General features: G+C 46.7%; 3 protein-coding genes across 3 annotated transcripts; 2 read left to right on the top strand and 1 right to left on the bottom strand.

Annotated features, from left to right (window-relative positions):
• Nucleotides 1-2,663: 2,663 nt before the first annotated feature.
• PHALS_00378 (ras-specific guanine nucleotide-releasing) lies at nt 2,664-8,061 on the top strand (the record flags this gene model as incomplete). The annotated part of the gene is made up of 7 exons (XM_024731069.1): nt 2,664-3,367; nt 3,431-6,979; nt 7,042-7,118; nt 7,175-7,716; nt 7,783-7,823; nt 7,886-7,905; nt 7,967-8,061. The coding sequence occupies 7 exons, from the start codon at nt 2,664-2,666 to the stop codon at nt 8,059-8,061; spliced, it is 5,028 nt and encodes a 1,675-aa protein (XP_024572427.1).
• Nucleotides 8,062-8,244: 183 nt separating this feature from the next.
• On the top strand, nt 8,245-10,241 carry PHALS_00377 (developmentally-regulated gtp-binding protein 1; the record flags this gene model as incomplete). Its single annotated transcript, XM_024731058.1, has 5 exons — nt 8,245-9,330; nt 9,385-9,390; nt 9,535-9,577; nt 9,652-9,696; nt 10,204-10,241. The coding sequence occupies 5 exons, from the start codon at nt 8,245-8,247 to the stop codon at nt 10,239-10,241; spliced, it is 1,218 nt and encodes a 405-aa protein (XP_024572426.1).
• A 451-nt stretch (nt 10,242-10,692) lies between these two features.
• Nucleotides 10,693-10,981, bottom strand: PHALS_00376 (uncharacterized protein; the record flags this gene model as incomplete). The annotated part of the gene is made up of 2 exons (XM_024731047.1): nt 10,693-10,794; nt 10,865-10,981. 2 exons carry the CDS (start codon nt 10,979-10,981, stop codon nt 10,693-10,695), a joined length of 219 nt encoding a protein of 72 aa, XP_024572425.1.
• Between the last annotated feature and the right edge of the window lie 4,151 nt (nt 10,982-15,132).

The following is a 15,132-nucleotide window of genomic DNA, read 5'->3' as shown; positions in this document are numbered from 1 at the left end:
GCAACGCTGTTCGTGGATCGTGTTTTCCGTCAACACGGACTCCCAGAGTCGATTGTCTATGATAGAGACCCCCGTTTCACAGGAAAATTCTGGTCGACTATCTTCACGGTGCTAGGCGCCAAGTTGGATATGTCGACAGCGGATCATCCGCAGACCGATGGTCAAACCGAAGGGATAATCGCGTCATCAAAAACGTTCTTCGCAGCGTCTGCGCCGAGATGCCGAAGCGCCGGAGCGCCATGCTGCCACTTGCAGAGTTCGCTCTAAACAATGCAGTGCATGCGTCTACCTGCTCACGCCTTTCTACGTGGATGAGCTTGTTAATCCTTGCGTCCCGCTGACGCCGCCATCCCATGGCTAGGGGAGGAATAGCGAGCGTCTAGCTGATGTCAGTCTTCTCATTGTCCGAAAAGAAGTCGATGACTTCCTGTCTACCAGACTCAGTGTCCTATGACACATTCGCGACGCGATGGCTGAAAGCCAAGTCACGTAGAAGAGATACACAGACGGAAGATACAGAGGAAATGTTGAGAACTCTAAAATCCTTTCTACACATGTAGTCTCTGCCTGTTTAAGATGAAGCTCCCTACACGGTTTGATGTGGGCTTGCTTAAGCCGTACCGGGGTCCGACACAAGCGAATGCGGAAGCGTTGGCACCGGGGCGGCGTATAGAGGCACCCGGTCACCCAGAAGCTGAACCAGCAACTGGTTCTGAGCACGGAGTGCTCCAATTTTTGCTTCCAGCGGCGCAAGGCGCTTCACCGTCGCACGAAGTGACGTATTCGTCTGCCCGACGGCTGAGAGCCGCTCCGACAGAGCACAATAATCATCAACAGGAGGCAGTCGGTGCACAAAGAGCTCCAAGCTCTTGAGGTCCTTCGCACAGCGGTGTTAGATGCTCGGCGAAGTGCCGATGGTGATTGACTTTGTCCAAAGCTCAAGGAGCATCGCGAGTCACCAGACGCCGATCAACTCTCCTCGACGAGAATGGTGGCGTCCACTATCACGTGGAACGCCTCGTGGGTCGACGTCGTCGACAGGGTCGAGCTTAATATCTTGTGAAGTGGCGGGGATACCTCCGAAAACTTGTGGGAGTTTGAGGTGCCACTCCGGCAAGACTGTCCAGACGTCGTGGACGCTTATGATCTGAAAGATGATGACGGTCCGCGTCGTCGTGCGCGGTAGAAGCCCGGGAAGCCAAAGGGTCGTGAGCTGAGCTAAAGCTATAGCTCGGAGCTGCTGTGGTCGTAGACTTACCCGTGCTAGAAACCACAGAGATCGCAGGGGCGTGATGGATGATTCAGTGTGTCACAGGGCGTTATATCCTAGAAGACGGCATTGCGCCTAAAGTTTGGCAAGCTCAAATCGAAGATGGCGCACTACGCGTACGTCCACTTTCTTGTGGTTTCACTAAGTGAGACAGCGAGGAAAACTCAATCGCTAAAAGAGCTCTACATCATCTGCAGCGGTTTCGCCTGAGACAAGCACCACAAGAATAGTCCGCATTGCGTATACAGGAGCGCCCCCCATTGAGCTCGAAGTCGAGCGCGGTACGTACCCATTGAGATTTCTTGAGGAACCATGAAGCGAGCTTGAAGAGCTTTCCGCTGGTTAAGCCCAGCTTGTATAGTGGCCGAGGGCCCGACTTCATAGACGCCTAACGATCGAGCGATCGCATCTTTTGCTTTAGTAGCGGGATCCGCCGAGCGTGCCCGTATTCAACACGAAGGCCTAGGACCGAACGTGAATACGAGCGCATGAGAGCCGCCCTGTGGGCAGCCTCTGATTGCTTCTCCTTGCCTCGTCAAGGCTATTGGAAATAATACCACTTCCCCCGGAAGCGAGAGGTCGGGGAACGGACACGGTGTCCGCAAGATTCGAGCAGGCCCACATCGCGCTGTTGGGACATCGCGCCTTCCTTGTCTTCCCATGCTGGAGAAGAGGTATTTGATATAAAGTCGACTTCCTTTAACCATTCGACGAGTCGATCCGTCGCGTGTGTGGCGCCCGATTGCCGAGGGCTTGGAATGTAAGCCGCAGACATACTGTCCGGATATGCACCTCGTGTTGAAGACGTAGAAGGGATTTGCCCGCGGACGCCCGCGAAACCAGCTAGGCTGCTGTGTAAATTTCTCCATCAATATAATATTTTTTGGTTGTCTTTAAAACATCTGCAGGAAATAGGGTGTTCTTCTGGAAGTTTACCTCAGTTTTCTGAAGCGATATAAGTCCTGTGAGATGCTACGCTTAATTTGCTGTCAGCAGTTGTTATACAGAATCTGCGTAAGCAAAGGCATGTGCCACTGGCGGCCAAGCCTTTAACACAAACAAACCCTATTTTGTTGTCAGAGAGTTCTGGCTCTCTAAGTGCGACTTTCGCGCGACATATGGACTGTGGCTTGTGTGAAGGGTAAAAAATCCCAAGGGGTCGAAGTTCTAACTGAGCGCGGTTCACCTGTTGCTAGCGCGCGCTGTGTCTGAGTCTGCGAGCGTGTTCCGTGCTCTTCGTGTATAATATTCTTTGTATATTCTCTCGTTCTCTCACTCTGTCTCGATTTTGTGCCTAAATTGTACGTAAGCGAACAGAAACGGCAATACAACCCATTTGAATACCGAAAGAACCTGCGGGGCTGCACTGTAATAGGATTAACAGCTTAAAGGTATGGATCGCAGTACGATCAGTCTTCATCGCGTGCCCTCCGACGTGCTAAAGCGGGATTTGGAGCGCAAAGGAGGTATTGCATCTCCTGGTCAGCTAAATTTCAGTACTTTTCTCATGGACGAAGGTTCGTCACCGTTGCAGCCACAAAATGGAACAAAACGCCCTCCACCGCCACCTCTTCCACCTTTAAGAGCACAAAGTGCGTCGCATACTCCTCCACGCCGTAAAAATGTACCTCGACTTATCGCTGGATACCGAGGCGGGTCGGATGTAGACATACCCGTGCTGGAAGCAGCTCGGGAGAGTAGTGGCTTTCGACTAGATGGCCCAGATCAGGTTGAAGTCGAAGTGAACTGTGACGGCGAAGGAGGAGCTGAAGCCAAGGTCGTGGTGGGCGATTATGACGCGGAGGAGGACGATTACGTACCGGTTTTGCAGACGGCGGAGGATGCACAACGAGCTCATAGACATATGGGCAGTAAGAAGTTTTCGTGGAGAGCTTCAGCTAAAAGAGGAGTACCTTTAAACAAGGCGGTTCGCGTGCCAGATCAAGAGACTTTGCTGAGTATGTCAACCAGAGGTGCAGATGTCATGTCAAATTATTCGAGTAACAACTTGCACGGACTAAGGAGAAACTCGTCTTCTGTGCGTATTGACCGAGAGTTGGTACGCAGTGGCTGGCTTTACAAGCAGGCGAACGTCATGTACGTTGATGAAAAAGAGTATAGCCTGTGAGATGACAGCTGACATCAGCTTGATTATGATAGGAAAACCTGGAAGCGACGATATTTCGTATTGATCAAGCGAACAAATCTAGCAACAGGTGAGTACTGGGCTTCGCTGCAATACTACAAAGGCAGCAATTTCGGTAAGCTACGCGGAGAAATGCATTTGCAAGATGGCATGCTGTCCGTACGCTTTTTGGAACCGGATGAGACCAAGCGACCGTTTTGTTTTGAAGTGGCTGGCGAAGATTTTTCCTTTGTGTGCTCTGGATCGAACGACGACGATGCAAGCGCCTGGGTTTGTCTATTGCAAAGTTTGTCTGGTGGTGGAAATAGCACTATATCACCTTCTGCTGCCCTACTCAGCTCGGTCTCCAACAGTAAGTTACAACATGTGGACGGCTTAAGCAGTGTTCGACTTCGCACTAGCACAATCGATGCACGGAGCATTCGCATCGTCGCGGAGCTGCGTCGGGTGCTTCACACAAGCAAGTCTCCGGAAGCGGTAACTTTTAAAAGTTTTATTAGTTCATTCGATTGCCGGAACCCAGGTGCTCTTCGTGAGTTAAACGAGTTCAATTTAAAACTAACCGATTCTATTGTAAAAGATCACGGAGCTCGTATCTTAGCAGCTTTGAAAGACCCTAGAAACGACGATGTGAACGGTATTGTTAAAGCTACGGAGAAAAATTTGCCGATTTCACTTGACATATTGCGCTCAGCTGTCTTTCGTCATGTGGAGGAAGTACTTTTTGTACCTCTGCAATCCAAAATTAACTCTTTATTGCGTCGGGTTTACCATGAAGAAGAATCGTCAATCAATCGCAAAGTGCGATGGCTACAAGGTAAAGATCAAATGTATTTCAATATTCCGCCTCACCAAGTCTCGTGGAAAGAATGGCGTAAGGCATCTAGGATTCTTGCGCAGATTGCTCAAGTCCAACTGCCAGCGGCAAAGTATGACGTGCTCACGAGTACGATGAAAGAAATTCAAGCTTCTTATGCCGAAGAGCACGGAACGATTGATAATCTGGAGCGACTTGAACCTGACGATATAATTCCCATCTTCACCTATGTACTGTCGAACAGCGGGCTTGAGAATTTAATATCACTGAAGACCTTGCTGACGGAATTAAATGGATCATTATCAGGAGGCGGATCGTCTGACGATGAAACTTCCCTTAGCATTTTGACGCATGCGGTCGACTTTATCAGCAATGTAAGCATCCCAGCTGTCTTAGAGGATATATTTAAGGACCAAATTACGCTATCAATTGACGGGGACTGGCGGCGTGTTTTGGAATTCGAGTTGGAATCGACATACCGCTATGGGGCGGTCGTGGACCATATATCGCCTCAGGGATTCTCCGCTGTGGGGAATATCATCACACGGGGGTTCGTTTTGGTCACGGTGAATGGCCAAAATGTTGTTTTATGGCCATTTCAAGATATTATGACACTGCTTCTTGAATCAGCTTCGCCTCATCGACTTGCTTTCATTCCAGGAAGTAGTTACTTTAAGATTTTGACCTCAAACAAGGCATTATGGAACGTGGCACTGATGCACGCGTGCCAGCGCGGTGATGTATTCAGCGTTCAAATGTTGCTCGCAAATGGCGCCGACGTAAATTATGTTGCTTATGAGTGTGGAAGCAATACACCACTTCATGTTGCAGTTAGTGCGCTTCACTTAAATGTAGTCTCGTATGTGCTTCAGCATGGTGCGAAGGTAAAGACGACTGGTGAGTTTCGGCGCAGTGCGCTGCATATGGCCGGATCTCCTTGTATGATGCCTGCTATCGGGAATACGTCTCAAGACATGACAAAATCAGTTACTGTGACTTCAGTGACATTAAGTAATGCGGATAAGGCTGCTTTGATCGTCAAGAAACTAATTGATCATGGAGCAACTATGGACTGTGTAGACATATACGGTAACACTCCAATCATGCTGCTGGCAGAACGAGGCTATCTTGGCGCAATTGATGCAATCATGGAGGCGGATTGCAATGTTGACCTCAATGCTCGAAACTGGCAGCGTGGCATGAGCGCTCTTGCGCTCGCAGCTAGAAGCGGCCAGGCAGATGTAGTAGAAGGACTACTTAACTATAAAGCACAAGCTGACATCCGCACATTGCGTGGCGAGACACCGCTCCATTTCGCTGCAGCTAGCGCTAGTCAGCGTGCGTGCCAATTACTGGTGGAAAAAAGTTGCAATGTTGATGCTCGCACAAGTGAAGGATTGACACCACTTATGATTGCTGTGGCCAAAGATTACGATATGGTCACAGACACTTCCTTTCTGCCGTCTCTGTCTTGTCAACTGGCTGACAATTATTACGATAGTCAGATGTATCAGCAGTCCACAATTAATTTGCGAGGGAGTACCCCAGTCAATAATTCATCGACCCTTTCAACAATAACCTATCTCATTCAAAGTGGCGCAGATACGTCAGCAGTCTGCAACGTTTACCGAACACCCTTGCACTATGCCGCCTTGTACGGCTGTGACGAGATATTTGCGTGCTTGCTGGCAAAGCTCGGGGACAACACTAAGGCAGATAGATGCGATTTGTACGGCCAATCGGCAGTGTTTATGTCGGAAGCTATACGCTCATCAGGTGCAAATGCAAATGAGATTTTATCGGGTGGCAACAGTACGACGACAATCGAAGAATTCTGTGGTGTTGGTGAGAATGATGATGATGACTCAGACGATGAGTTTCTAGATGTCGAACATGCTGCTATCCCCATGTCATTAACAGGGCGCAAAGACCTGGTTGGATTGACTTCAAACAGAAAAGATCTTGTCATAGAATATAACAATGGAGTTGAGGAAGTTGTCGCAGGAACGTTCGATGCTATTGCTGACCTGCTGATGCGTTATAAAAATTACCGTCTCGAGGAGCTGAGTGCGCTTATTTGGTCTTGCGCATATGCGTCTGACGGTGGCGGAGACAAATTTCGTGAAATGGTTGACATTTTGCGAAGTCTGTGGCGACAGCATTCAATGGGGACAGACACTGGCATTTTCGTGCGTCGAATGGTGTTAAGCGCTCTGAATAAGCTTGTAGAGATACTAAAGCACAGCGTGGAATGTGATTTGCTGGTCTGCAATTATGTTGCTGAGCTATGCATGGAAGTAATCCCACTTAATACCGAAACTGTGGAAGAAGATCCACAATGTGCCCAATGGATTAGTACTTCCTTGCTGCCTGAATTCACAGATGCTTGTCAGTCAAACCGCGTTCAAGAATTCCAGATTCTTTCTTTTTGTGAGGGTGATTACAAATCGTTGAAGCACTTTATTTGCAAAGCTAAGCAGGCGAACCCCAACCTTGACTTTTTGGATGATGATTTGTTCGCTGCCGCGACGGGAATGGAGATAATTACGGAAGGGATGCGACGCCGAATGTCTCTTGCCGGGGTGTGGAAAACTGGAGAGGCAAAAAATTCATTTGTTGTAAAACCGGAGGATAACCTTGAGACTTTAGAAGAGACACGTTCGACAACTATCACACCCTGGCAACCGAGAGGCGTGAGCGTTGGGCGCACGTTTGCAACAGAACAACATCGAATGGCTAGACTGTGGTATGTTTGTTGTGGTCGTCAAATGTAGATAAATTGTCATTGATGCTGCTTTGGTGTTCCAGGATTCTGGATATAGACCCAAGCATCATCGCACAGCAGATCACCCTGCTGCAGCATTATCTTTTTAGCAAAATTAAAGGTTTGTGATTATTATACCAACTCTATTTGATAGCTAATGCCTATCTGGTGTGATAGTGTCCGAGGTGTTGGCATCAAAGCGAAATGCAGAAAAAACGCCAGGATACCAGCGCCTTCGATTATTGCATAACCATATCTCTATTTGGGTAGTTAATCAGGTTCTCATGCGAGGTGATGTGGACCAGCGTGCCGAGATTCTGGCGTACTTCATTCGCGTTGCTGGCGTATTGCTCTCCCCTTTACAAAATATTGATGGATTTATGGCGGTCATGAATGCAGCGAACGATTCATCAGTGTTTCGTTTAAAGAAGACGTGGGGTCGTCTTTCACCACAAGTGCGGGATTTGTGGCAAGAACTTGTTCCACTCACTGAAAAGGGTGCTCGATCTCTTAATAAGTTTACGAAGGAAGCAAATCCTCCATTAATTCCGTACATTGGAGTTGTCATTCAAAATGTGCTCGCACTGCAAGAATATCCTGACCGCGTGGAGGGAGATCTGATCAACTTCAAAAAAATCCGTTCCATCGGCATTCTCATCCAGCGAATGCTGTCGTATCAGAAAACGCCGTACTTGTTGCCGACGGACAAACGTGTTTTGGTACGTACTGCTCGTATTAGCTTCTTGACAGCTTGAATGGCTAATGTTCATTCGCATTTTGATAAGGAACAAATCTGCTCAACAGTCGCTTTCTCAGACGGCGAATCGTGTTTTGCTCGCTCGTTGAAGATCGAGCCACGCGTAGCAGACGCTGGGTCCGAGACGTCAGAATGATTTTGTTATATCTACGTACGTGCCTCTAAACGCTATTTCGAGTGATTTAATGGCTTGTCCACAATGATGTTAAAAGTCGTGGAGTCACTTCTTGCTACGCACGACGTCTACCTTTGCAAGTTCGGGGCAAATTTTATCACAGCCATCACTCCTGATATGTACAATTTTTAATTTCGTGACTAACTAATTTTGAATCTGCTACACTACAATCTTTTAGTTTTCCCACCCTCTCAAACTAAAACTAAAATATTATACCCGCCCTAATTCGATTTCTGTTCACGGAATGCAGATGAGTATTTTTTGGTGAAAACTTATCTTCGTATATACTGTTTGCACTAGCTTGACCACCCACGCATGTCGACTGCGATAGCCAAGATCGCCGAGCTCGAGGCCGAGTATGCCCGCACTCAAAAGAACAAGGCAACTATGAAGCACTTGTGTCTACTCAAAGCCAAGATTGCCAAGCTGCGACGCGAAATTACGGACGCTGGCTCCAAGTCTGGCGGGGGCGGTACTGGTGAGGGTTTCGACGTCAACAAGGCTGGCGACACACGCGTGGGACTTGTAGGCTTTCCTTCTGTGGGAAAATCGACGCTACTGACAAAACTTACCGGCACATTTTCCGAGGCTGCTTCGTACGAATTTACGACGCTAACGGCGATTCCTGGCACGCTTAACTACCGTGGTGCGCGAATTCAGATCCTCGACTTGCCAGGTATTATCGAAGGCGCTAAAGACGGCAAGGGCCGCGGTCGACAGGTAATTGGTACGGCTCGTACTTGTAATGTGATTCTTATTGTGCTCGATGCTATGAAACCTGCTACGCACAAGAAGCTCATTGAGTTCGAGCTAGAAGGCTTTGGTATTCGCCTTAACAAGAAACCTGCCAACATGGTTTTTCGTCGTAAGGAGCGAGGGGGTATCAACTTCCAGACTACCGTTCCTCAGAGCGAGCTAGATGCAGACACGATATACCAAATTCTGCACGAATACAAGATTCACAATGCTGACGTGACACTGCGCGCCGACGTGACGGTGGACGAATTTATTGACCAGATAGAGGGTAACCGCGTGTATATTCCATGCTTATACGTTTTAAACAAAATCGACCAGCTCACTATTGAAGAGCTGACGATCATCGATCAAATCCCGCATAATGTCGTGATCTCGGCTCACCATGGATGGAACCTGGACGAGTTACTGGAGACAATTTGGGACTATTGCCACATGATTCGCATATACACGAAACCTCGAGGCAGACTGCCTGATTACAATGCGCCTGTTATTTTACACGAAGAAAATCCGACTGTCGAGAACTTTTGTCAGCGAATTCATAAGTCGCTGCTGAAGGAATTTAAATACGCTTGGGTATGGGGAGCATCGTGCAAGCACCAGCCGCAGAAAGTAGGCAAGGAACATCAGCTTCAAGACGAAGACATTGTGCAGATTGTCAAGAAGGTCTGAGAAACATCCTACTGCCCTTGCTCAAAATAGAAAATCGTGAGTGAGTGGTGACAAAATGCAGGCCGGATCTTCTTAACTCTTAGGAGCAGAGGCATCAAATGTGGCAATTAAATTACTAGATTGACATTTGGAGTGATGGCTGTGTTTGACTTGATTTTCGTATTTACATGATTGGAGCAGGATTATCACCATCTTGGTAATGTTTGGCGTAAAGAATTATTCAGTTTGAGTGACACCCCATGAAACTCTGTGTGCCCAAGATTAAAGACTCATGCTCTGCTGCTTGCACTGATTTAGGGCGTCAAGGTAAAACTGGCAAGCCGCCACGTCGTTTAAGTTGCGGTCAATGCACTCAAGGAGGGTCTTATTTTCACTGGCACACATGGTCGCCGAGGTTTTAGTCGCGGATGCCACAGGCTTCACAGCAACTGGCTGAGCAGCAGTCTCCCCCTCAGAGCCACCTAAGGGGTCATTACACCGCGGCGGGCGATCGCGGTGCCTGTTCCATAGGAAATGCTACTACTGTGGAAAGCAAACTACCACCGACACTGGAGACTGGATTACTAGCTGAGCTAAGGGACGGGGTAGCAGGATGCTTCGCTGGTACGGGGGCAGCCTTTATCGGGGTAAGCTTGCGGGTTGAGGTGCTGGAGCGATGAGAGCGTCGATTGCGTTTGAGCTGATTTGTTAAGTCGTTTGGTGTATGTTGCCTTACCACCATCATTCTAACTCAAAGTCGACGGAACTTTCTGGAATACAGTACCAAGGGCTTCAACCTCGTCTCGAAGACAGTTCAATGTGAAGACTCATTGATAATTGGATATTGACCTCATTCATTATTATTGTTAGTTTTTGCTAAAGCTGCACTTGTAGAAGAGGAGGAGTAGCAGAATTTATTTATCTTGTCTATTACTACATGGTCTACATGCTTGGAAGAGAGCCGTGAGATGGCTTACAATAAGTACAAAGTCTCGCCACCTGTAGACTTCGTCTTCGCTCTCGGCATTGATGTCTAGACCGTCACTCGCACTTAAATCAAACTTTTGAGTACTGACCAATAGTTGGTTCGTTGACTGACACCAATCATTCAAACATTTGTCTCTGTTGCGATTGTACAAAACTTGATCCTTACGCATGATACAGCCATAAGACTGTTTTTCCTTTTCCGAATACTTCTCCTCGCCCGCACCCTTGATACTCACTAAGTTGAACTGCTAACTGGTCCGGGCATTGCCTTGGTCCACAGGTCGATCAGCATGTCAGCTGACTTGACGTAATTAGTCTGACTTGATGCACATGAACATGATTTAAAACGCACTTCAACGTGCTCAGCACTTGTCACGCTTGGATCACCGCGTGTTTGTCCAGGAACATCATCGTAAACATCTTGACTTTCATATCGGGCTCGCCAAAATGCCCTTCAAGATTAAAAATACTTCGCTAGGACCCTGCCGAGTACACCAACTCTATCATACATCTATCTGCTTATTGCGTATCACCAGCATCACACGACCATAAAAGAAATAGTTCTCAGTTTAATCGCGATGTGCACACTTTTAGGCCGAATCAATTCCATGCCTGAAGCTGAAACTGTCTTTGTCGCAAATGTTTGCAACAAATGCCGCATTGAATGCTCCAAATGTGGGTTTTCAAGCCACCACGGCTCAGCTTGGCGGTGATAATATCATTACTTTGCCTTTGCTCCGTAAAATGTTGGCCCGGACATCAACTTTAATCTTTTCGAATCTGGTCACTCCATGCAGCCCTGGTGCTTTTTCTGCAGCTTGAACTAGTTGAAATATTTTTCCAAACTGAAAACCATCTTTCAAGCTCTTGATATAGCTTCTGTTACCAAAATGAAAATAATTCCAATTTAAGTTGTCTAGCGTCTAGGACACCAAGACGTTGGTGCTCTATATTCTTACAACACCCAGCGTATTGTGCTCTGTACGAGATTCCATCGACATATCCTCGGTGCTCTTAAGTCAAGTATTTCATGTATAAAAATCTTTTACACCAAAATAAATAGAAGCCTGGAAGTTCATTCTTACCCTTCCACCCACGGCAGACTCAAAACACTTAGATTAATTAAGTCTGTACGTTCGTACGTATTGCAATAGACAATCTCCCATGTCTTTTAGTTTGAGTGCTAGAAGCTCAAATTACTTTCCAAGCTTGGTCTCCATCAAAGCGATCGTTCAAAAACCTTACGTTTGACAGCGTAAGCTGCTCCGACCAGAGAAGCTGGAATATCAAATCTTGTCCTTAGGCTCACGATCTACTAGGTTTGAACAATTTGTTCTTGTAGGAATGAGGAAGACAAAAGCAGAAATAATAAAAAATGAATAAATTTAATCGATCAAATTTAAATTTACAAGGACTACAAGCTAGCAACTAACTATCGCAAATACAAAATCTCGCTACCGCTTGCCAAATGTCTTCGTCCTCGCTCCCGGCGTAGATAAACACGCACTCTTATCAGACTTATCAGTATTTATAAAAAGCAGGTACGATCACGCTCTACCGTACCAATGTAAGAGGGCGTTATTCACAACAGTCCCTCAGACACAACACACACGCTTGTGCGACGAAAAAAAATATTCCTGACGTAAATGGAGAAGGACAGTCTCGACTTGGAGGGAAGAAGAACGACTTGAGTTTCTAAAGGCGAATTGGCAGCTAAATAAAATGATTAATGGTACGTAGCTACATGCAAAAAAACCAAAGGCTCCTAAAGATTTTACAAGTGAAACCTTGGGTTTTAAATTGATAGATCAAAGGTGTACTGAGGTTGAGCCCAAACTTAACTTATACAAAATATTGGGTGTACGGAGCTTGTATTTCGAAAAGCTTGAGCTTTAACTTTCGTGGAAAGTATGACTGACTAAGACCATCCACTTCGAAAGACAGACTTCCGTCGGTCTCGATCCCCAAGTAGAAACCAGCATTCTATATCACACAGAATGATTGTGACTTCATATGAAATGTCAAGAATGCATTTAAGAGCACCATACTGTTATCTTTTTTTATCAATTCCCACAATGCATACAGAAGGCACATAGATGTACCTTCATGTTATAGCTTAGTGTAGCCCATTACACCAATCCCTTCTTAAGGTCAAATATACTTTTGGAGACCTTCTGGAGTATTTCACTTTCCGATCAACAATGAAGCGTTAAGTAAAAAGTCAAAAAAATAACGTTTTTCGCCCAAACGGCAAGAGCGGTTCTAGAACTCTTTGACGCTACCTCCATTCTCAACCGAAATGGAGACAACGATTTGAGCATGAAACGGCTCTTTCGTTGTCGTCGGACCATTAATCGTGATGATCCGACCCAGCCCATCGCAGTAAGCTGGACTCTCGACGGAAATGTGCTCGCTATAAGAATGAGAATACGATGGAGCGTCTGCTTCGCTGAGTCGACGCTGTCAAGACTCCCAATCACGACCGAGCACATCCAAGCTTTTCTCGTCGTAGGGTTGCCTTTAGCATCCCCACAAGCGATTCCCGTAGCTGCGGACCACATCGGGGACATCAGACTCTGTGACCTGACGAGAATTCCTACGTGTCCGAGTCCGATGGATAGCCGAGCCACCAAACCCTGTAGCAGCGTTGATGGTTCAGCTGCTTCTTTCCACAATGATGAGTTAATTAATCCTCATGATTGACGATTGTCTCAATGTGGGGCTGATCACGATTAAGCAACTCAAGAAGCGAAAGATCGCTCATCGCGGGCAAATTGAGGCATTGCGACGCTTGAAGGTTGCTGCGAGAGCCTTTATAACTTAATACAGAGCATAACTCAAGATCGACGCTCTGGGCAGTGGTTTCGCCCATTGATCGGCTTTGAAGTCCCGTTTTAAACTACAACTTCAGCAGATTCTGTCCGACTTTGGTAGGACGGGAAGTCTCGTGAATTGGCTCACGAACACCTGTTGCGCTCTGTTGAAGAGGCAGGCTTTATTCTCGAGCTACTCTGTGATGAGAACAGTTCCTGCTTTCAAGCGCTGGAATCAGTAAAAAACTTTAATGTCCTTCAGCGCTTGTACACCGAGAAAAATCTCTGGGGTGAAGAGTTATGAGCTCTTCGTGGACAAATGGAGTAACTTCATCATCAGCTTGATCATCTACCAAAGATATAGTAGGATCGGCAGATCTAATAAAAAGAAACGACTTTGGTCTACCCAAATACGATGTAGGCGATGCGTTTAGAATTGACTAATGTGTACGCATCGCCCTAGCAATTTAACACCTTGGACGGTCCAATGAATCTTGGCAAATGCTCTTTGGCTCGTAGGTTGGACACTGCATCTTCAGGCACTTTGTCGTGCTAAGTAGTACATGATCACTGTCTTTATATACGTTCTTCCTTTTGCTCTTATCTGCTTGTTATTTTTGCATATCTTGAGCTTTCGCAATTGTGTCTCGAACAAACTGCACCACGGCTTGTCTCTTCACAATAAGGTCATCGACGTGCTGTTGCTCACGACTTGTCATGTCGTCTAATTGTCTTAATGAGTTAAAATTTGCTTGAAAATCGTGACAGCATTTTGGTCTGACTGTGACTCTCATTCCCCCGACTTAAGGTAGAGATCTCGCATATTATATCGCAGGTACTCTAGCATGAATACCATAGTTTGGATAAAATGGCAAATGACCTGTCGAGGATATTCAACGCAAACCTTGCAAGGGGGAAAATTTTACTTTTCCCTTTGAGCGACGTAGCGTAACTACGCAGTACGTCCTCCAGGACTCGATTCACACGCTCTGTTTGACCGTCTGTTTCAGGGTGTGCCGCTGTTGACATGGACAATTTGGTGCCTAACAGCCCAAACAGTGCACACCAAAACTTCGACGTGAAATGGATGTCACGGTCGGACACGATATCAACAGGAAGATCGTGCGGACGGAAATTTACGTCTACAAAGACCTTAGCTGTTTTCTCGGCAGAGATCTTATCCGAAACAGACGCAAGATGATCCATCTTGCCGAATCGGCCCACTAAAACAAGGATGCCACTGCATCCATGTGCGTCACGCAGAAGTCCGAATATGAAGTTTATTACTCACCGAGTTCCAGCTGTCAGTTGGCACTGCCAACGACCTAAGTGGGGCCTGAGTGGGACCCGATACTTTCATTATCTGGCAAATCTTACAAGACCATACTTGCGCACCCACTTATAAATGCGTGGCCACTAGTAATCTCGAGAAAGACTAAAAAACGTTTTCTCACGCCCGAGATGGCTACATGAAGGGTTGCCATGATGCTCATATAAAAACGATGACGCAAACCTTCGTCATGTGGAACAACAATTCTTGCTGTATCCCCGAGTCCAACCGCATAGTACAACAATTCATGGTGTATTTCAAAACAGTGAACACGCGATCTTGTGCGAGACGGAAGACCTTGCAGTGCTTTGTCGGAAGGGTCTTTGACACCTCTACAAAGTCTGTCGCGCGTTGTAGTTGTTTTTTGCACTTTGATCGTTTAAACATCTTTGCGCTGTCGACATGACTCGTGCATGTTTTCACTCCCGGGCTATGAATCATAGTCTGGACGTCTTCACAAAGCATCGGCCAAGATGTTTTCTTGCCTGGCTTGTAGTGCACAGCAAAGTTGTACTCTTCAAAAAAAGAATACCATCGAGCCATTCTATGCGATAAATGAGAAGTCTTTACTGCCGTACACAGTACGGCATGATCTGTATAGATTGCAAAGCGTCCTTCTCCAAGCAAGTACACACGGAACCTAACCAAAGCATACTTGTCGTGAACCGG

The sequence above is a fragment of the Plasmopara halstedii genome, assembly GCF_900000015.1.
Source record: "Plasmopara halstedii genome assembly, contig: Scaffold_110, whole genome shotgun sequence".
Lineage (NCBI taxonomy): Eukaryota > Oomycota > Peronosporomycetes > Peronosporales > Peronosporaceae > Plasmopara > Plasmopara halstedii.
The sequence above is the reverse complement of the archived record's forward strand: the minus strand, read 5'-3'. Positions and strand labels throughout refer to the sequence as shown.